At 50.4% G+C, this 20538-nt stretch overlaps 2 protein-coding genes across 2 annotated transcripts; one reads left to right on the top strand and one right to left on the bottom strand.

Annotated features, from left to right (window-relative positions):
* On the bottom strand, positions 1-3089 carry LAMTOR2 (late endosomal/lysosomal adaptor, MAPK and MTOR activator 2). Its single transcript, XM_077841102.1, has 4 exons — positions 2941-3089; positions 1798-1960; positions 882-971; positions 1-288 (listed from the first exon to the last, which is right to left on the bottom strand). Exons 1-4 carry the CDS (start codon positions 3006-3008, stop codon positions 232-234), a joined length of 378 nt encoding a protein of 125 aa, XP_077697228.1. The 5' UTR covers positions 3009-3089; the 3' UTR covers positions 1-231.
* A 2676-nt stretch (positions 3090-5765) lies between these two features.
* Positions 5766-20538, top strand: UBQLN4 (ubiquilin 4). Its single transcript, XM_077841149.1, has 11 exons — positions 5766-5953; positions 7995-8146; positions 11351-11568; positions 11986-12248; positions 13674-13832; positions 14321-14546; positions 15230-15369; positions 16141-16224; positions 16621-16736; positions 17418-17595; positions 19353-20538. The coding sequence occupies exons 1-11, from the start codon at positions 5795-5797 to the stop codon at positions 19503-19505; spliced, it is 1848 nt and encodes a 615-aa protein (XP_077697275.1). The 5' UTR covers positions 5766-5794; the 3' UTR covers positions 19506-20538.

Below are 20538 nucleotides of genomic sequence, written 5' to 3'. Positions count from 1 at the left end.
TTAAATACTCCATTTTATTTTTCTTTTTAACTATATATAAAAAAAGGCCCCAAGTGCTCTCCACTGCTGTCAGGTAGTTTTCAGTGTGATGCCAATGCCTGGATTGCCTATGGAACCATTCACAAGCCTACTTCACCGATTCTCCGTTATAAGAGCTTTTGGGGGAAGGGTTCTTTGCCCTGGAGCTGTGACAGCCTCATTCATCCTCCGCTCTGCCCCTCTGTCGCTTGTTCAGGATGCTGCCACTTGCGTGAGAGGTTCTTCCAGATACTGGACAAGGGCCTGGGCCTGTGAACAGAGTATTATGCCACACAGTGAGACGAGCATTAGTGAACGGGCAATAAGCCACACTCAGCCTTGACTACAGCCAAAATGCTCAGAGGTCGTGAAATATTATCCTAATTTTACAGCGGAGAAACTGAGGCAAACAGCCTGCCTGTGGGCACAGAATTGGGACTGTTGGGTGCTGTACAAACAGTAAAGGCAACCCAGGCCCTACCCTGAAGTCACATAGACTTTGTAATGGCCTACAAAATCTATGCTGTACAGCACAGATCCCACCTTCACTAAACTCTGGTAGTTTACAGAGGCCTTAAAATGTAAGTGTAATTTATGCCCAATTTTAGGCTCCTCCTTTGCTAGGATAGGGTTAAGGGGCCCTTTGGGTAAAGTGAGAATGAGGCTTTTTGGTTCCCCAAAATTTCATCCAGGTTCCACCCCCAAATGCCATTCTACAAACTCCCCCCCCTTCCCCAACGTCAGTTAGAGATCCGCTCATCCTATGCAGAGTTGACTAAACCACTTTTCAAACTGCAGCTACACAGCCTGCTACCAGCGGCCCCCGCCCTCCCCTCAAATGTGATCAGTCAGCTCAGCATCACCTTGGCTTTCAGCATCCCAAATCCAACGGTCTCTTTTGCATACATGCACAGCAAGAGATTCGCCACCCGGGTGATAGCAACACGGCCCTCCTGCAAAGGGGGGGAGGAGGGACAAGATGGGGTAAAAAAAAAAAAAAAAAGCATTTGATTGACAGGTTTGCAGAATTCTGCCCTAACACCTCATGTTCCAGTGTCCAGGGGTGCCCTAGAATGGACATTTTGACCTTCTGCTCTTACAGTCAAGACACTGGGGACCTGGATTCTCTTCCCAGTTCTGCCACTGGCCTACTGGGTGACCTCGGAAAGTCGCCTAATTTCTGAGCCTCAATTTTCCACCCGTACGACTGGAGACTGAATTGCCGAGAGATCTACTGATGCTAGGGTGCTGCTTCAGAGCTAGGTATTATGTTCCTACTGCCCTGCACAAGGTGGTCAAAACAATTGTACAATGTTATCCAATTGGACTGTCCAGTCACACTTGAAAGTCTAGGTCATTCTTAAAAAGCAAGGCATTTGCTCTGAAATAAGCCCTTTCAACTGTGTGGGGGTGGGAATGGCAACCTTCTTAACGTTTTGGCTTTAGATACTTGCATTCCTATAGCCCCTTCCATTATAGGAAGATCTAAGCAACCGCCACCCCACCCCACAACGCAGCTATTAGCCTCATTTTACACGTGGGGAAACTGAGGCAGAAAGAGGCAGTTGCCCAATGTGAGTCGGTGGCAGAGCTGGGAACAGGAGTCTGTAGTCTTCTGTTCCAATTCCACCCTTGTTTTAGGGATCTATGGGTTAAACTGGGAAGAGCAGGGACCTGCAGCAGTGTTCCTCCAGTCCTGCTGAGAAACTCATCCTCCCTATGGGAATACAGCCCTTGCACCATTCCTCCCGCCCTCTTTCCCCACCCCGCGCAACGTACCATGCAGTCCATAAGGATGAATTTCAGATTGTCCTCGTTGAAAGCCTGATGACCGTTCTTGTCATAGGCTACCCAAATGTTACTGGCAATGGCCGCTGTGACCCTGGCATCTGTGTCTCCATAACCAGAATATGCGAGCAGAGACCCCTCATTGTTCAGAAGCCTACGAAGGAGAGAGGAGGAGAATTTGAGCTAAACACCCACAGGGCTTTACACCACTTCTGCTTAGGCATGGAATTTATTCATAGGGGTTTCTATGATGCTTCATCGCCTTAGTACCCAATTAGACAGATCATGCACTGACCCTCCTGACACCCCCTCCGAGGCAGGTCTCATCCTCATTTTATGAGAAGGAATCTGAGGCTCAAGGTGAAGTGACATGCCCAAGGTCAGATGGGGGAGGCAATGGCAGAGCTTTTCCTTTATCCACCAAACCATCTTTCCTCCCTAGCAAGGGTGCTCTTTTTCCATGGGTGCAGCTACTAGGAAGAGGGGGGTCAAGGGGGAATGGACCATTTTAGCATCTAGTGGATACAGCCAGAGAACTTGTGCAAAGCTCTGCATTCCCCACTCCAAGTTCTCATGTTGTTGGAGCTGGGCCCGCCCTCAAACTCCAGCCCTGTCTACAAGGGGAAGAGGCGTATTAGATACCATATTTACATGGATCCCACTGTTATCCACTCCCACATCTTTGCACTGGTGTAGCTGCCTCCATGCAAACTCCCAGCATGGCTGGCCTAAACAAGGAACACAGACTATTGTCATACAACGATATGGTGTCCCTCAACAGGGAGAATACTAGTAATCTGTTCCCCAAGTCCCCTCCCCACAATGCCTTTTGGTGGGGGATGAGTATTCCTTACTGGGGTGCACTGGGCTGCCCCCTCCTCCCCACTTCTTTCAGATAGGCTGTATTGCACAATTCCTTGGGTGTGGGGGGGACACTAAGATGTCCCTGTTCCTAACTGAGCACCGAGTGTGTGTGGGGGGGGGGGGAAGAGGAGGAGATGGGGAAGACCATTTGTACCCGGGGGCAATAATCCTTAACAGGAACACTGATCTGGCCACAGTACTTTAGGACGAGGGCTCCCTGACCCATACCCAGCCACCCCACATTCCTCCCCCAAACACCTTTATACTCACAGGGTGCTCTGGACCCCTCCAGTGTTGGCCTGGCTCAGGACCTGGGTAAGGGCCTTGGGGCGCAGCATAGTAGCAACAGACCCTCTCTCCTCCCTGCAGGGGTGGAAACACACAGCTCAGAGATTCTGCTTCCCCATCAGCTGATCAACTCATGTGGGGAACCTCAGCCCAGAGCATGCTGGGAATTGTAGTTCCTTTCCAGTTATTTTGCATATTCAGGCCCACGTGAAGGACATGGCATTTCAGTCACACAAATTGCCTGTGTAATTTCTCTTTGTATGTTACACAACTCCAAAACCCTGAGATCCATATCTATGTGTGATTCTCACGTGACTCCAGGAGCTTTCACTTTAAGTCAGACACCAAATATGGAGAGGCTTATGATTTAAAAAAAACCCTTTGACAAAAAACCCTTTGACAAAGTCTGCCCCCAATTGAGAGTGCTGAATATCAGGGCATTGGGGTAGGGGGAAGGAGAACTAGCTTCACACAAACTCTGCTTTAACTACATTGTACCCACAATATAACTACATTTGTAGCACAGGTACCCCCTAAAATCAAGAATCAAATAACTAATTAAGTCATTCACACTGCAACTTACATTAAGAGACTCATTTTTCTATCAAAATACTACAATCACTCTTCTTCTACTTTAGCTTCCATGGGAGCACCTCACAGCAAGGCTTTTTATAGTTCCTCTGCAACAGCAAACTAGTGTGGGTATGTGGGAGGAGCCTTTGAACCCTCCCTCTGACAGGCTTTATAGCTAATTAGAGTGGGACTTGGGGAGTCCCTGCTCTGCCATAGACTTCCTGTGTGACCTTAGGCAAATCATTTAATCTTTCTATGCCTCAGTTCCCCATGTGTAAAAACTGGAGACAACTGCACTTCCCTACCTTACAGAGGGTTATTTACAGAATAAATACACTGTAACTTGGAGGGACTCAGACACTAAGGTAATGGGGACTAATGGGCCAGATAAGTACCTTAGATAGATACACACTTTAGAAGAAACAGCTGGGCCCTTGTCTTTACCTGCTGCTCAGCCCCAGGCTAACGGCCCCATAGTTGCAGTTACTGAAATATTGGTACCAATTTTGCTATGGTAGACATATCCTAAAAGGGCAACTTGTATTTCTCTCTGTGCTTTTGTTGCCATCTCAGCAAACTTATGGGTTGGGACTTGAATAATAATAATAATAAAATGCTATCCCTTGCTGATATCACCAGGCCTTACCCACAACAGCAGACTGCACAGCCATAATTAACCACCCGCGCAGCGCTGGAAATGGACGCTGTGGTATAGACAGGGCTCTCACCACACTTCATTCACACTTTTCCTTCTCACGCCAGATGCCTATTCACAGCTATCAGTCAGAACTGTCCCTTCCTATCTGTTCCTTCCCAGCTGCCACGGAACCCTCTGATCCCGACACTCCATCCCCAGCTACCACGGAACCCTCTGATCCCGACATTCCGTCCCCAGCTGCCACAGAACCCTCTGATCCCGACACTCCATCCCCAGCTACCACAGAACCTTCTGATCCCGACATTCCATCCCCAGCTACCACGGAACCCTCTGATCCCGACACTCCACCCCCAGCTGCCACGGAACCCTCTGATCCCGACATTCCATCCCCAGCTACCACGGAACCCTCTGATCCTGACATTCCGTCCCCAGCTGCCACGGAACCCTCTGATCCCGACACTCCATCCCCAGCTACCACGGAACCCTCTGATCCCGACATTCCGTCCCCAGCTGCCACGGAACCCTCTGATCCCGACACTCCGTCCCCAGCTACCACGGAACCCTCTGATCCCGACACTCCACCCCCAGCTGCCACAGAACCCTCTGATCCCGACATTCCGTCCCCAGCTACCATGGAACCCTCTGATCCCGACATTCCGTCCCCAGCTGCCACAGAACCCTCTGATCCCGACATTCCACCCCCAGCTGCCACGGAACCCTCTGATCCTGACATTCCGTCCCCAGCTACCACGGAACCCTCTGATCCCGACATTCCGTCCCCAGCTGCCACGGAACCCTCTGATCCCGACATTCCGTCCCCAGCTGCCACGGAACCCTCTGATCCCGACACTCCACCCCCAGCTGCCACGGAACCCTCTGATCCCGACACTCCACCCCCAGCTGCCACAGAACCCTCTGATCCCGACATTCCGTCCCCAGCTGCCACGGAACCCTCTGATCCCGACACTCCGTCCCTAGCCCTAGGTGCTGGAACTAGGGGGGCTGGTTGCTGGAGGTGATGCCCCACCCCCGGCTTGAAGCGGTTTCCATCACATACAGGGTTTGCAGTTTGGTTCAGTGGCTCTCAGCCCCCCCGCCAGCTCTACAAATTGTTCCAGCAGCAGCCCCCTGTCCCTAGCTGCCAGGCAACCCTCTGATCCCGACTTTCCGAGCTTCTCCTGTGAAAGGGGCATCACCCCATCTGTTCTGCCGGCTGTCAGAATCGGAACCCAAAGGAGAGAATGCCACGAGCCTGCCCCACCCCCGCCCCGGTTACCCTCCCCCGCCCTGCACCGGGAGGCTCAGCCCCGTAGCTGCCACTCCGGTCCGAACCTCCCGCGGCTCGCCCAGCCCTGCAAGTTCTCTCCCCGGTCCACCTCCCGCGTGGGGCTCCCGCTCCCCTGTTGCCCCCACCCCCGGGATCCCCTCCCGCCGGTGGAGGCCGGTCTCCCCCCCGCCCGCGCCCGCTCCCCGGGCTGCAGTTCCCCGCCGGGCCGGCTGGGGGCGCTGCGAGACGGGCTCGCTCCCCCGCAGCGGCCGGGCGCCGCTCTCCCCACGCCGGCTGCCCCCAGGCTGGCTGGCTGGCTGGCGGGGCGGGCGGCGAAGATGGCGGAGCTGAGCGGCGGCGGCGGCCCGGGCCCCGGCGGGGAGGGCGAGGCGGAGCTGGGCGGCCCCGGGCCCGGGGGGCTCCTCATCCGGGTCACGGTGAAGACCCCCAAGGACAAGGAGGAGATCGTCATCGGGGACGGCGCCTCCGTGCGGGAGGTGAGGCCGGGGGCTGCGGGAGGGGGCCGGGCCGGGCAGGGGGCTGCGGGCGGGACGTGGGGCTGGGCCGGGCCCTGGGGGGGCTGCGGGCGGGCGGGCGGGCGAAGGAGCCGGGCTGGGCGTGAGGCCGCGGGCGGGGTGAAGGGCCCAGGGCGTGTGAACCTGGGGAGCATTTGGAGGAAAGTGAAAGGGCTGATGGGGGGGGGGGATCTGGAGTGGGGGGGAGGTTGGGGGTTAAGGGGCCTGGATCTGGAGTGGGGAGGTTGGGGGGCTGGGTATGGAGTGGGGGGGAGGTTGGGGGTTAAGGGGCCTGGATCTGGAGTGGGGAGGTTGGGGGGCTGGGTATGGTGTGGAGGGGAGGTTGGGGGGGCTGGATCTGGAGTGGGGAGGTTGGGGGGCTGGGTATGGTGTGGAGGGGAGGTTGGGGGGGCTGGATCTGGAGTGGGGAGGTTGGGGGGCTGGGTATGGTGTGGAGGGGAGGTTGGGGGGGCTGGATCTGGAGAGGTTTGGGTAGGTGGATGGGAGAGAAGGGGATGGACTGAGACATGGGTTGTGGGTGCTTGTAATCTGAGAGCCAGCAAGGCCCACTGAGTGGGACCCAGGGCCCAGCGTGGAATCGCAACTTGGGCAGTGGGGGGAACCCTGGGCTGGGTAGTGAGGTTGGGAGGAGAGTGGCTGGGCTTCCTCTGGGATTGGGGGCGGACAGGGTTTTAGGGCACGGAAGAGCAGGTTGTGAAGGGATTTAAAAGGAACATCCGGTATTGCAGAAACATGTGGTCATGGCCACCAGGGCAAAGTATCCTTGGTGCTGCTTGTGGTAGCAGGGGCCGTGGCAACCCTTGGTTGGATGCTGGTGTAGGATATGGCAGCTGAGCATACGGTGTAGTGGATGTGCTGACTGTAGCAGAGTTCTCCGTGTTAGAATTAGACCTCCACTTCCCCTCATTCAATTCCTAGCGGCCCCTCAGTACAAACAAGGCATTTAGTGAATGTGGAATTCAGAGGAGGGTATGAGGGACGTGTTTTTAGCTGTGTGCCTTGGGTGGCCTCAGGCTTCAGAGCTGTATGTTTGCAGGAGTTGAGCTCAGGGGCTGGGCACCAGTGCAGTGCAGCTGGCTTTTTGAATTTTGAGAACAGCGCTTTCCTTTGCGAAGTCTTCCCCCATGGTCTGTGGCTACCAAAAAGCAAAGCTGGGGAATGCCCGCTGGCTGGGCATTAGCCATGCAGTTCTCATTGCAAGGGATAATCCCACTCCGTCCCAAAGAGTAGTTGTCAGCTAGTGTTCTACGATATGGCATGCTGAAAAGGAATATGATGATAGAAGTTAGACCTAGGAAAGACCATTTAGTCTGTTTCCCCTGGCTATTGCAGAATTGTTCCCTGGTTTCTAGACCTGTTTTAAAATCACTCAAGAGCTGGGTTTCCCTTTATGAAATTCAAATGAGCAGAGAGACAAAAAAGTTGTAGACATTCAGAGGATAAACAATGTCTTTGGATGAGATCAAAAAGGGACAACTGGTCTAGCTTTGTCAGCCCTTGTTTTTCATTGAGGTGATTGCGCTGTGGCTCCCTCCCTGCCTCTTCCCCAAACTTGAGTTGCACTTCCCAGATGGATACAGGATTCTTGTTCCTGTTAAATAGCTCAGGCAGAGACTCTATAGATATGTCAGCTGTTGGTAGTGGCTGTGTAGTGAGTGTGATGTTCTGCTGCAGACACTTAGACATTTTAAAATCTCTGCGTTCAGTCCTTTGCCTGCAAAAAGAATTAGATACATTCCTGGAGGATAGGTTCATCAATGGCTATTAGTCAAGATGGTCAGGGATGCAACCCCATGCTCTGTGTCCTCAGACACTAACTGCCAGAAGCTGGGAGTGGACGAAGGGGATGGATCACTTGATAATTGCCCTGTTCTGTTCATTCTCTCTGAAGTATCTGGGATCGGTGGCTGTCAGAAGACACGATACGGGCTAGATGGACCATTGGTATGACCCAGTGTGGCTGTTCTTATGTTCTTATATCGTCTTGTTGTCTGTTTTCCAGTTCAAAGAAGAGATTTCCAGGAGGTTTAAAGCCAAACAGGATCAGCTGGTTCTGATCTTTGCTGGAAAGATCCTGAAGGATGGAGACACTTTGAATCAACACGGGATCAAAGACGGGCTGACTGTGCATTTGGTCATTAAGACTCCACAGAAGTAAGAAATCATTCCTTCCTGCTGCTGTCAGAAACTTACTTTGTGAGGAAAGTATGTTAGAAAGGCAGTGTTTTGTCCAGTGGCTAAAGCAGGGTACCAGGAGTCAGAGCTCCTGGGTTCAATTTCTGGCTCTGTGGTGGTGCTTGATCTTATGTTTAGAGAAGGGGAACTGGGATTAGGACTCGTGGGTTCTGTTCCCCTTTGTGACACTGCGTGTAAGTCATTTAACCTATTTTTGCCTCATTTTAGCCACCTGTAGAATGGTTATTCCTGCTACTTGGGGTTTGAGCTTTCATCACTATAATTATCATGTAGAACTTTACATTTGAAGAGAATTTACGATTTATAGGTGTTAGTTAATGCTTGCGCCATCCCAGGCAAGTAGGTATCACCCCCGCTTTACAGATGGAGAGACTGACAGAGGTTAAGTGACTTTCCTAAAGCCAGACATAGTGTCAGCATTGATGCCAAGGACCAGACCCCAGCTGTCCTGACTCCTGTTCCTTGACCTTTAGTTCGTGCAGTCTCAAGTGCTTTGAGATCTGTTGATGAAAGAAATGCAGTGAGTACGAAGCTTTAACCACAGTACAAGTTCGAGCAGCTAAGAAACACATATGAAAATCAACATATCAGATGCTACCAGATGAAACTTAAGTAAATGTCCTAGATGTCAAATGATTCAAAGAGCAGTTGCTGCATTGTCGATGTGAACACGTGGTTTTGCTTTCTAAATGCCCTTCGCAACAATTTTGTGGGTTCCCATTGCTGCCTGAGCAGCCGTGTGCTGGTGAACAAACAGGGCTGCGTCTCTTTGTGAAGCTGCATTGCCCCCTTGGGAGTCCTTGCTCACTGGCTTATTAAAGATCAGTGTTTTTTTTTTTAAAGAAGCATGGGTATTGTCAGCCATTGCAGAAGGACCATATGCTAAATTCTGCATTTCTGTGAGGAGTGGTAGGTTGATGCCGTTTACTGCTGTCTTTGCAGTGCTCACAAACTATTTCAGAGGGAACAGTAAACATCTGGCTAGTGTCATTCATTTTATTCTGTGTGATGGTCATTGGTAAAGGTGCTATAGTGCTTATTGCAAACATTACAGCTTCTTCCTGTGCAGAGAGGATCAAGTGATCTCTATCCAACTACCCCTCTTCCTTTTTTTTTAAACTTCCTATTTCCCATCCGCTTTGCTTCCTACCCTGCCTTGCCTCCCTCTGAGTGAGGGCTGATTTCCAGCAGCAGTCAGATGACTCTGTAAAGTGATTGGGGATTAAGAGGTACTCTGTACCAGTTTAAAAACACACATCTGACAGTTCCTACCCTCCCAGCAGCCTTGAGCTTGCTACCTGGGGAGTTATGGATCTAGGTCTGGTTCTGCTAGGTCTCTGAATCCAGTGTCTTATAACAGCTGGCTAAGCCCCCTCTGTTTCAGCTGCTTTTGTTTGAGTGGCAGGAAATGAGATGCCTAATAAACAGAGGTAGATGGCAGCACAGGGAGCTTTTGGAGGGCTGTGTGGAGAAGGACTCTACAGATAGTTTATCTCTAAGTAGCTGGCCAGTTTGGCATTCTTTAAAAGAGAATGGCTATCTCTGCAAGCTTCAAGCCTCTGATCTCTAGAAGGGGGATGAGTCCAGATTACTTTTTCCTGGTCTGATCACTCCCCTCCCCCATTCTCAGATGTTCCCAGAATATTTTTGTCTTAAAAATCTGCATTCATGTTTGCTCAGCTCAAGTGGCATCATTTGGCATCCACATGATTGAGTCACTTCCCAGCATACCTTGTTAAAGCGCAAAGCTTGCAGCAGCTGGAAATCTAGTCAATTGAAGAAAGTTCAAAGTAGTTTCAAGTTTGGCCCTGCATCCCCATGTTAATTTTTGTGCCTCTGTAGATTTTCCTATTTTAAAAGATATTTCTTTCTCCTGCTGCTGTTAAGGACCCAAACAAAGAGGGGAAACCAGACACTGAGCCCTGTCAAATGCGCAAAGTTAAAGCCCAAGCAGTAGTGAAGCCTTTCCCCCTAATCTTGTAGTTATAACTGTAGCCCTGCAAACACTTGTGCATCTTAACCGTAGCCTTGACTTCAGCAGGATCGCTCACGTGCTTAAAGTTAAACACGTGTATAAGTGTTTGTGTAATTCACTGGTGAGTGTATGTTTCAGGTACCCGTTTGTGCCAGTCCACAGAGGATGTGGCTTGTTACAGCCCCATTTTTACAGAGCTTTAGCAGCTCATGCTGTTAGCTCTGCTGGTCCCTGGTTCAGTCCCGGAGTGTCAGCCAAGATGGTGGCTGTCACATTTGCAGGATGGGGGCTGTAGTTGTCTTCAGTTGATTTTAACCAGCATAGTAGGTTTAAGAGAAAATCAGACAGTGTAAGTTGACTATATATTTAGCAATCAAAACACAGGTAACTAAACAATGTAATATTAAACATTAAAGTCTGTGACTTGTTAAACCAAAATGGGAAACAAACTAGAGAATATTTAATATTAGAGACATTGCCAGAGTTCAGTATATATATGCTAAAAAACAAATTCTTTCCTTGATAAAGACTTCAGTTATTGAATCTGAAATTATTTTTAAAATTAACGTCAGTGACATATTTGCTTTTGCCTAGCTTGGAGAATGAAGATGAGTTAATTATGCTTGTTTGTAATCCACTGTCAGTTGAAACCTCTCATGCACTAGCCCAATAATGTTGGGGTTGTAAACACTCCAGGGGAGTTTAAAAAGAGAAACATGGGGAAAAAAATCATGGTTCTAAGCTAACAGTTCAAGTTGGCTCTGCAGATGAAAGGCATTACAGAAAAGCAAATGATTATTATTTACCCCTTGCAGTAAGCATGGTTTAACGTGCTGAGGTTTCCAATGAGGCAGTAGGAGGCTTTTCCTGCTTGGAATGAACTGCTGCTGGGTATTATTGAGGCCAATAGCTTAGCATGATTCAAGAAGGCATTAGACTTCATTCAGAATAAGACTAGTGCCTCCATTACACTGGCCAGGGATGTTGTAGATCATTGCAGACGGCTTGTCACCAGCTGGGGATGCGGGATGGGGGGGTTGTTGAAAGAACACACACAGGGCTGATGGAAGCATCCAGAGCAGATGTCCCATTGATCTGACATGGCTATTCCGAAGTTCCTCTTATGAGCTGCAGGTGGTGCTATTTAGATTACTGAGCCCCAGCTGTGACCTGTTTTTTTTTTGTAGGGTTCAAGATCCTGCAGCTGCTTCTGCCCCTGCCCCTGCCGCTCCTGCTGCCACCACCGTCCCCACTACAACCCCTTCCTCTCCCGCTGCGCCACCTCAGCCTTCCACCTCCAGCAGCGCCCTCTCTGACACTGGGAGCAGCAGCAGGCGGAGCAGCGGAGCAGGGACCACGGCAGGTGCCGGAGATGGAGCACCCAGCAACGCTGCATCCATCCTCTGTAGGTGACAACTTTGCTTTCTTGTTATCCCAGTGCCTATTCTGTGAAGGGAGAGTTGCCCAGTGGTTAAAGGAATGGGGCCATGCGTTAGGACTTCTGGATCCTATTCTTGAGTCTGCCACTTGCTGGCTGACCTTGGGCAAGTCACTTCTCCACTCTGTGCCTCAGTGTCCCCATCTGTAAAATGGAGCTAATAGTACTGCCCTCCTTTGTAAAGCACCTGGAGGACTGTGGATAAGAAGCTTTCTGTCAGATCCGGCTGTTACAGAACTGGAAGGTGGTGGTATTAGCAATGAAGTATCATTGGGTTGCAGTGGATAGAATTCAGCCAACCCCCTCTCCACCCCCTTTCTTTCCGGTTGCAGATAACTGCATTAACTGGCATGCGTCTCTCTCCATGTCTTGTTTCCTCTCTAGCTGGCTTTGGTGGCGTCACTGGGCTCGGCAGCCTCGGGATGGGTTCCGCCAATTTCATGGAGCTCCAGCAGCAGATGCAACGGCAATTGATGTCCAACCCAGAGATGCTCTCTCAGATTATGGAGAACCCCCTTGTGCAGAACATGATGTCCAACCCCGACCTCATGAGACAGATGATCATGGCCAATCCCCAGATGCAGCAGCTGATGGAACGAAACCCTGAGATAAGCCACATGCTGAACAACCCCGAGCTCATGAGACAGGTGGGTGAGAGAGTTTACACCTGGGAGCCTATTTCAGGTGCCTCTGAGGTCATCAGCACGGACTCCCCAGCTTCTTGCTTCTCTTTGGTCCCTCTGCATTGGTGTCTGTTCTGTAAAGGGAGTGAGTGGAGTCCAGATCCAGTTGATTCAGAGATCAGATTCTTTATCTACCTGCTGCAGGGTCCTCCCAGACACACAGCAGTCTGTGTGTAAACTCATGCATGTTGTGTGAACCACAGTCATACACCAATGTGCTTCCAATCTTTCTACCTGTGTCAGTGCTGCTGAATAGACCACATGCATAGAGGCAAAAAGGATCTTCAGAGCTGCCCAAAGTACACTATAGAAGGGACACTGGCCCCTGTTCTATTGCAGGGACCAGAAGCAAAAGGCGTTGCTTTCCATAGGAATTAGAGATGGCAGAGAAAGATCTCATGGTCCATCTCCCACTGCCAGTGTAGGATTGTTCTTTATGGTGTGTTCTTCAGGGCAGCTCATTTCATTATTTTATTACCGTAGTGCCTAAAAGCCCCAGTCCTGTATCAGAACCCTCTGATCCTAGGTGCTGCACAAGCACAGACCAAAAGACAATCTAAGTATTAGACAAGAGACAACAGATGGAGTCAGACGGGAGCACCACGAAGCAATGAGAACTCTAGTTTTAAATACGGCAAGCGGCAAGACTTCCATCATGTTCCTTGGGGGAAGAAGAGATCTCATTGTCGGCAAATGTTTCTTGGTATGCGGCCAGATGTTTTCTATGCCCAGTTTCAATCTGTTACTCCTAGTCTTACCCCTGCTTGGGCCATGCTAACCAATTCTTAGCTCCCAAACTCCCAGTGAATTGTCACTGTGTTAGATGGACTAAATCGTCTTGTGAATGATCTGTGCTTTGGTTCTTTGAGTTGGAGCAGGACTTTCAGATAGGTTCTGCCTTTCTGGGGAGATCTGGAGGACCTATTGGAGGTCTGGAGCCACAAGATGATTTTATTTTTACTGAAATGTGAGGGAATTATCTTCTCGTCAATCCTTGGACAATTTTCAAATGCAGTCCATCCCAAGGATGTTAGCCAGGTGTTCGTGCAGGTGACTTGATCTTGCATAGAAACTACATGATCCTAACCAGCTGAATTGAGATAGTAAAAAAAAGCAAGGCATCATAGCTTAGCAGTGATAGCAGGGAACTTGAGGGGCTAAGATCCTGGGTCCTCTTCCCTTGCTGTGCATTATCTTGGACAAATGATTTCCGCTCTCTGTCTGTAAAATGGGTTTATTTATGCTTTTCTTCCAGGAGATCAAGACTTATTTTTTTCAGTGCTTGGATGTAAAACAGTGGGGTACTGCTGGGGGCTGTGTCACCCGCAGTTCAATTCGCTGGACTCTTTTTGTGGTGTAAACAGGCCCAAATTCTTCTCTTTGCCCCAGACAATGGAGTTGGCCCGCAACCCCGCCATGATGCAGGAGATGATGCGGAACCAGGACCGAGCTTTGAGTAACCTAGAGAGCATCCCAGGAGGATACAATGCCCTGCGCCGGATGTACACCGACATCCAGGAGCCCATGTTTAGCGCAGCTAGGGAGCAGGTATGACGCACTCCTGCTCCAGTTGGAGTAGATTGGTGGGTCTTATCCCCCCTGTCTGCAGGTGGTGGTAGAGCTATTTTGTCCAACTGTCTGTGTGGTCTGGGGCAGATTCCTCAACAGGGAAACTGCACAGAGGGTGTCGCAAGTCCTGGTGAATGTGATCTGTGCTCCGTGTTTTCCACCGGCACCTGCAGAAGAGGCAGGGTGGTTAAGGCACTAGCCTAAGACTTGAGAAACCTGGGTTCAATTTCCTGCTTGCCACAGACTCCTTGTATGACCTTGGACAAGTCACTTATCCTCTTTGTGCCTCAGGGAAAACCGAGTAGAATAGCACTGCCCAGTGAGGCTGAACGCATTAAAGGTTGTGAAACGCTTTGGGCTCTGCTGGTGAAAAGTGCTATATAAGAGCCTGGTATTCTTGTGTGCTGGTGGGTTTAGTCTGATCCTCTCCTTTACAGTGTCTGATTCAGTGATCTCTCTCTTTCTAGTTTGGCAACAATCCTTTCTCATCCTTGGCTGGGAACTCCGACAGTTCGAGCTCCCAGCCTTTACGGACGGAAAATAGAGAGCCTTTACCCAACCCCTGGAGCCCCACGCCACCTGCCTCCCAAGCCCAGGTACCCAGCAGCGAAGGGAGTACCGGATCAACAACAACCCAAAGCACACCCACTGTATCCAATCCCTTTGGGATCAGCGCTGCCAGCCTGGGGACTGGTACGTACTTAGGAGCGAGGTGCTGGTGACAGAACAAACCAGTCAGATGTAGATGGCATCAGATTACTTCCAGCATTTATATGTTTCTGTAGCTGCTGAGTTAATCAGATTGGCCATTCTGGCCCTGTGGCAAACTAGAATGGGTTATTCCTCATGTGCCTGACCAAGGGCTGCATTAGGAGCTCAGGTGCATTGGGGTTCTCCATGTGCACAGGATGAGCAGCTCTAGGGGGAGGCCATGGAGACAAAGTAGTCCCTGCCTGGCTGCTCAAGATGGAGCATTGAATTCTGGGATTTGTAGTCTCCCTGGGCTGCTGCTGTTTAAGATGAGGGTATTTCCATGTATTGGTCTAGTCCATCCCTGGTTTATTTACTTACCTGGCCTGAAAAGGGTTAACGGCTACTCTGCTGGATTTCCTTTCCAGCATCCACATCCCCATGTCCCACTGGAAAATCTCAAATCATCAGGAGCATGTGTTGACTTACCCTCTGACCCTTTCTCTTACGAAGACCAGCTGGTGAGAAATGAACATCAAGATTGCTCAGTGTTGCTGTGTGTTCCACCTTCTACCAACACTAAATTCAGACACGGCCTCCATCTTCTCTGTGCTTCGTGTTTGATTTTAGCTCCTGTGTAGCTGCGGTCAGGCTTGTAAGTTTTGCTCTTTCCCGTATTGCTGCAGGGATGTTTAACAGCCCAGAGATGCAGGGCCTCCTGCAGCAGATTTCGGAGAACCCCCAGCTGATGCAGAACATGATCTCTGCCCCTTACATGCGCAGTATGATGCAGACTCTCTCCCAGAACCCAGACTTCGCAGCACAGGTAAAAATATAGCAGCATCTTCCTCTGTCAGATACAAGCCTTGGGTCCTAGGACGGACGCGGGCGTTCTGTCACCATAGCATGAGGCGCTGCTCATTTTAAGGAAGCAGAATTCTGATAGACCAGGCTCAGAGCTCTGTTGTGCTTCTTAGTAATATTAGCCCAACCACGGGACTGAGATCCCAGACGAGCGAAGTCTTCTGCATAGCCACACAGTGTGTACAACCCGGACAGAGGGAGGGCCGGCACCAGCCTGACTGCGCTGTCTTCCTGACCTGGGTGGGATGAGAGGGGGAATTCAGATTCCCGTGGCCCATTCAGTACTCAGCCCCTCTGCTCAGACTGCCAGCAAAGGTGGGGTCAGCCGGTGGTAGTGGCTACTGGGAGTCAGACGCACCTGGCTTGAGAGCCTCCAGCTCTTCTGGGTGACAGCTTCCGGTGGCTGCCATGCTGGCCTGCATTTGGATTTGGATCAGGGTGGGGGTGGGGAAGGCTGTGCCTCTCAGCACCCCGGAGCTGTGCAGTCCTCTCTAAAGGAACCGCGCGGGGTCTTCACTGAAAAGCACTCCCACCCTTTCTGCTGGCTGCTGCTCCCATTCATCTCTAAAGGCAGGATCAGGCTGTCTGTCAATTCCTGTTGGAAGTGGAACATACCAAAGCCACCGGTGGCAAGGGTTGTTAAAAGACCTAGTTAACGTGTTCTGTGGAACTAGGCCAGGAAGACAGTTTAATAACCCCATCGACTCATGCTGTGTGTGCTGTCTCCTGGCAGATGATGGTAAATGTCCCGCTCTTTGCCGGAAACCCGCAGCTTCAGGAGCAGCTACGGCTTCAGCTCCCTGTCTTTCTGCAGCAGGTAAGGAGTCTCGTCCCTTGCTCTGCGCTGGCCATCCTTCGGTCCAGAACTGTCCCATGGCTTTTGCAGCAGGGAAAGCCTTTGGTCCTTCATTCAAAGGCTCGCAGGAAGTGCACAGTCCTATTCGGGCTGGACTGTGACGCTGAAAGAACAGAGACTTTGCCTTGGTAGGTGATGCAACTAAGGCATAGAGAGCTGAAGGAGAAATAGATCCAGGAATCCACTCTCTTGCTGTAGCTACTAGATGCCGCTGTGTCCCATTGGATGATGATCCCTAGGGCTCATGTTTAAAGGGCTTTGTCTGGCCAGGGCCCTCCTGCCTCTAATGCAGATCTTTGACTGAAGGAAACTCTGGATCTTTGGTAACAGTTGAATTTTACCTTCCTTGTTTCCCAGATGCAGAACCCAGACTCCCTCTCAATCCTGACGAACCCCCGAGCCATGCAGGCACTCCTCCAGATCCAGCAGGGACTCCAGACGCTGCAAACGGAGGCCCCAGGACTAGTGCCAAGGTAAGGAGTCCTTAGATCAGAATCAGACCTGCAAAACCTGTAGTGCAGGTCTGCCTTGGGAGAGCCCTGGCAAATCCCCAGCTACTTTCCAGCACAGCTGTGTGCAGCCTCTGGCGAATTAGCTTTTCCTTCTGCCTGCTCACACTCCCCCTGCTGCTCTCTTCCAGGAATTACAAGAGCCCCCTTCTGATCTGCAGTACAGAGTACTTAATATCGCCCGAATTTAGCACTGGGGAAAGGTTTGAGATGCACAGCCCTGGAGACGGATAGGTACATTGGGGTAAATAATCCTGCCAGCGCCCCTTAGTCCTGCCCTAGGATGAGGATTCCCTGTGTGGGTGAGGGGGGAGTTCAGTCTTCACAACCCCTTTAGTTCTTGTCCTCCGCCCAGATTGCCAGCAAGGGAACCTGATAATCCCAGTTCTTCATGGTCTAGTGATGTAGGTACCTGCTCAATAGGACCAGGACCAGGACCAACCGGGTCGTTTCACAGAGGCCATGGAACAGCTGTCCCATGATAATGGCAGCCAGTTGCTCCTGTCCTTGGCTGGATTCGAACTGGCGACTTAGAAAAGGCTCCACACCCCATTACTAGAACGCTTGTACCATGCAATCCCAGAGAGACAGGCAGGGGCAACCTTGTAGCATCTCCTGCAGCGAGCATTCTGATTTCTTTCTCAGCCTCGGTTCCTTTGGAATGCCTCGAATTCCCCCACCCTCCGCAGGAGGAAGCACAATCCCAGAGAACCCCATATCCTCCACTTCGACGCCTGCCAGTGCCTCTCCAGCAGGGGGCAGTAACCCGCAACAGCAGCTCATGCAGCAGATGATCCAACTCTTGGCCGGAGGAAACTCTCAAGTACGTAATGCGCAACCTGGTTGTATCCATGCAGCGGGGATTCTCCCAGTACCATATGATCATCAAGGCTGTTGTCATAAGCCAGGTGGTCATTAGTTCAGCCCATTAACGGCAAGCTGCATGATAAATATTGTAGGAGATTAGGAGCCAAACTGCAATACTCCCTGTGAACATTGTCCCAATAATAGTCCCTTGAATACTGCGTGCAGATGTGGTCGCCACATCTCGAAAAAGTTGTATTGGAATTGGAAAAGGTTCAGAAAAGGGTAACAAAAATTATTAGGGGTGTGGAACGGCGTCCGTATGAGGAGTGATTAATCAGACAGGGACTTTCCAGCTTGGAAAAGAGACGACTAACGGGGCATATGACAGAGGTCTATACAATCATGCCTGGTGTGGAGAAAGTAAATAAGGAAGTGCTATTTGCTCCTTCTTGTAACACAAGAACTAGGGGTAATCAAATGAAATGAATAGGCAGCAGGTTTAAAACAAATAAAAGGAAGTATTTCTTCACACAATGAACAGTCGACGTATGGAACTCCTTGCCAGAGGATGTTGTGAAGGCCAAGACTATAGCAGGGTTCAAAAAAGAACTAGATAAGCTCACGGAGGATAGGTCCATTAATGGCTATTAACCAGGATGGGCAGGGATGGTGTCCCTAGCCTCTGTTTGCCAGAAGCTGGGAAAGTGTGATGGGGGATGGATCACTTGATGATTACCTGTTCTGTTCACTTCCTCTGGGGCACCTGGCATTGGCCACTGTCAGAAAACAGGATATTGGGCTAGATTGGCCTTTGGTCTGACCCAGTATGGCAATTCTTATGTTCCCTAGCTCTTATCAGCCATAGATCTCAAAGCATTTCACAAAGCAGGTCAGGATCACTTTCCCCATTTTATAGATGGGGAGCCTGAGGCACGGAGAGGGACAGTTTTCCAGGGTCATCCAGCAAGTGCGTGGCAAATCCTGGAAAAGCACCCAAGTCACCTGAGCCCCATTCCCATGCCCAGTAGGCCACACTGCTCAACACCACCGTGTCGTGCTAGGAGGCATGGTGCCACCTTTCTGAAAACGGCTCATACTGTGCCATCTTTTACATGAATCGGGGGTGTTGCTGGTCACATCCCAACTGGAGACTGCGAGTGCCCACAGCAAGGTTTTCTTGGGCATGGTATTCCCCATCCAACACCATGCCCTATGAAACGTACCAGCCCAGGAATGGCTGTATTTCAGCTGGAGCGAAGAGATTTTAGCATGTGACGATTACACAGCGTGATCGTGGGGAGGAACTTGGCCTGGTGACTCAGGCACCAGCCTGGAATTCAGGAGACCTGGGTTCTCCTCCCAGTTCTGCCACACAGGCACTGTGGGCGAGTCATTTCCTCTGTCTGTGCCTCGAGGATGGATTGGGGTGGTGGGGCAAACTCGTCTCTGCCAAAGTGCTTTGAGATCCTCTAATGAAAAGCATCAGATAATGACCAAGGGTTTGCTACCCACAGTAAAGGGGTTGACTGTATATACGCCTACATCTACCAAGGTACTGGTACGCTGCAGTGATGGGGGTCGTACAAACCTCTCTCAATTCTTAATAGATTTTAACTGGACAGGATCCTCAGCTGCTGTGCATGAGTACAACTCCATTGCCTTCATTTGAGCTACTCTTGAGAGCTGGCACCTTGACTTCAATGGAGCTACTCCCGTTTACACCAGCTGGGCATCTGGCCCAATCTAAGATCTTTGATTCCCTTCCCCTGGCAGGTGCAGAGCCCCGAAGTGCGATTCCAACAGCAGCTGGAGCAGCTGAACGCTATGGGCTTCATTAACCGCGAGGCTAACCTCCAAGCGCTCATCGCCACCGGTGGGGACATCAACGCAGCTATTGAGAGACTGTTGGGCTCCCAGCCTTCTTAAACTCAGTCATGCTGTCCCACAGTCATCAAACACCCACCAACACCCACACACAGGGGCCTTTCAGGAAGACCCACCATCATTTTCATATCCTCTGACAGCTGTCCATGTATTTAAAACAAACAAAAATGATACAGCTTCACCCCGACATTCCTACTAAGTTAAGATTTCATGTTGAAATGCTCTTTAACTGGCTTGTGTGTGGACCCCGATTCTCAGCAAGTGGCCACAGAGACTTCAGATGTGTATTTTTCCTAAATATGCCCTCTGTATCTCAGACACTCTTCTCTCTCTAGATGGTAGAGGTGATACTTCTAGTTACTTACCTGAATGATTGTGTTTGAGTAGCTTGATTTTAACTGTACATTATTCCTCCTTCCAGGCAAATATTTAAACCTAGGCTGAGTTTTTCTCCCCAGCATCTTATCAGGAATGAATCAAAAGAGGAACTGAAATGACTTGGATATTTCTGATGTCATTTGTCTTCAAATATTCCCATCAGATGCACTGGGTAGGATTTTCATTTACTCCACTATGGAAGTGTGTAAAGGGGGACTTAACACTGAGTGTAAATTACATTTGCTTTGAAGCTCTCCCCCCTCCCCCCCGCTGCCAGAGTGGTGTAAACGTGCCTTGATGTGATTGAGAATCAGATCCATCATCTTATTTTATTTTATTGTTTTCAACCCAAGTTTTGGAAGTAGTGTACCCTGCCAAGGGGAGCTTTCGAGAAGCAGTTTTCTGCCCAAGCATTACAGTTCTCTCGCACTGTAGCCTTGCGGGGGGGGCGGGGGTGGAGGCGGGGTGGCTCTTGTGTCTCTGCTGTCTGGTTTTTGAAAGTGTAAAAGCAAAATTGAAAGAAAAAAATTAACAAAGATCTTTCCCTCCACTGGAAAATGTTGGAAGGCCTCGTTCTTCTGTGTTTGTATGTCTGCTCTCTAGTTCAGGGGTGCTCAAACCTCACGATGACTCCACCCTCCTGAGGACCAGCGGGGTAGCTTTCCAGGAGCCAATACAGCTGCCTTATTTGCATCTA

Source organism: Eretmochelys imbricata, chromosome 24, assembly GCF_965152235.1.
Source record: "Eretmochelys imbricata isolate rEreImb1 chromosome 24, rEreImb1.hap1, whole genome shotgun sequence".
Lineage (NCBI taxonomy): Eukaryota > Metazoa > Chordata > Testudines > Cheloniidae > Eretmochelys > Eretmochelys imbricata.
This window is presented reverse-complemented; position numbering and strand designations above follow the sequence as displayed.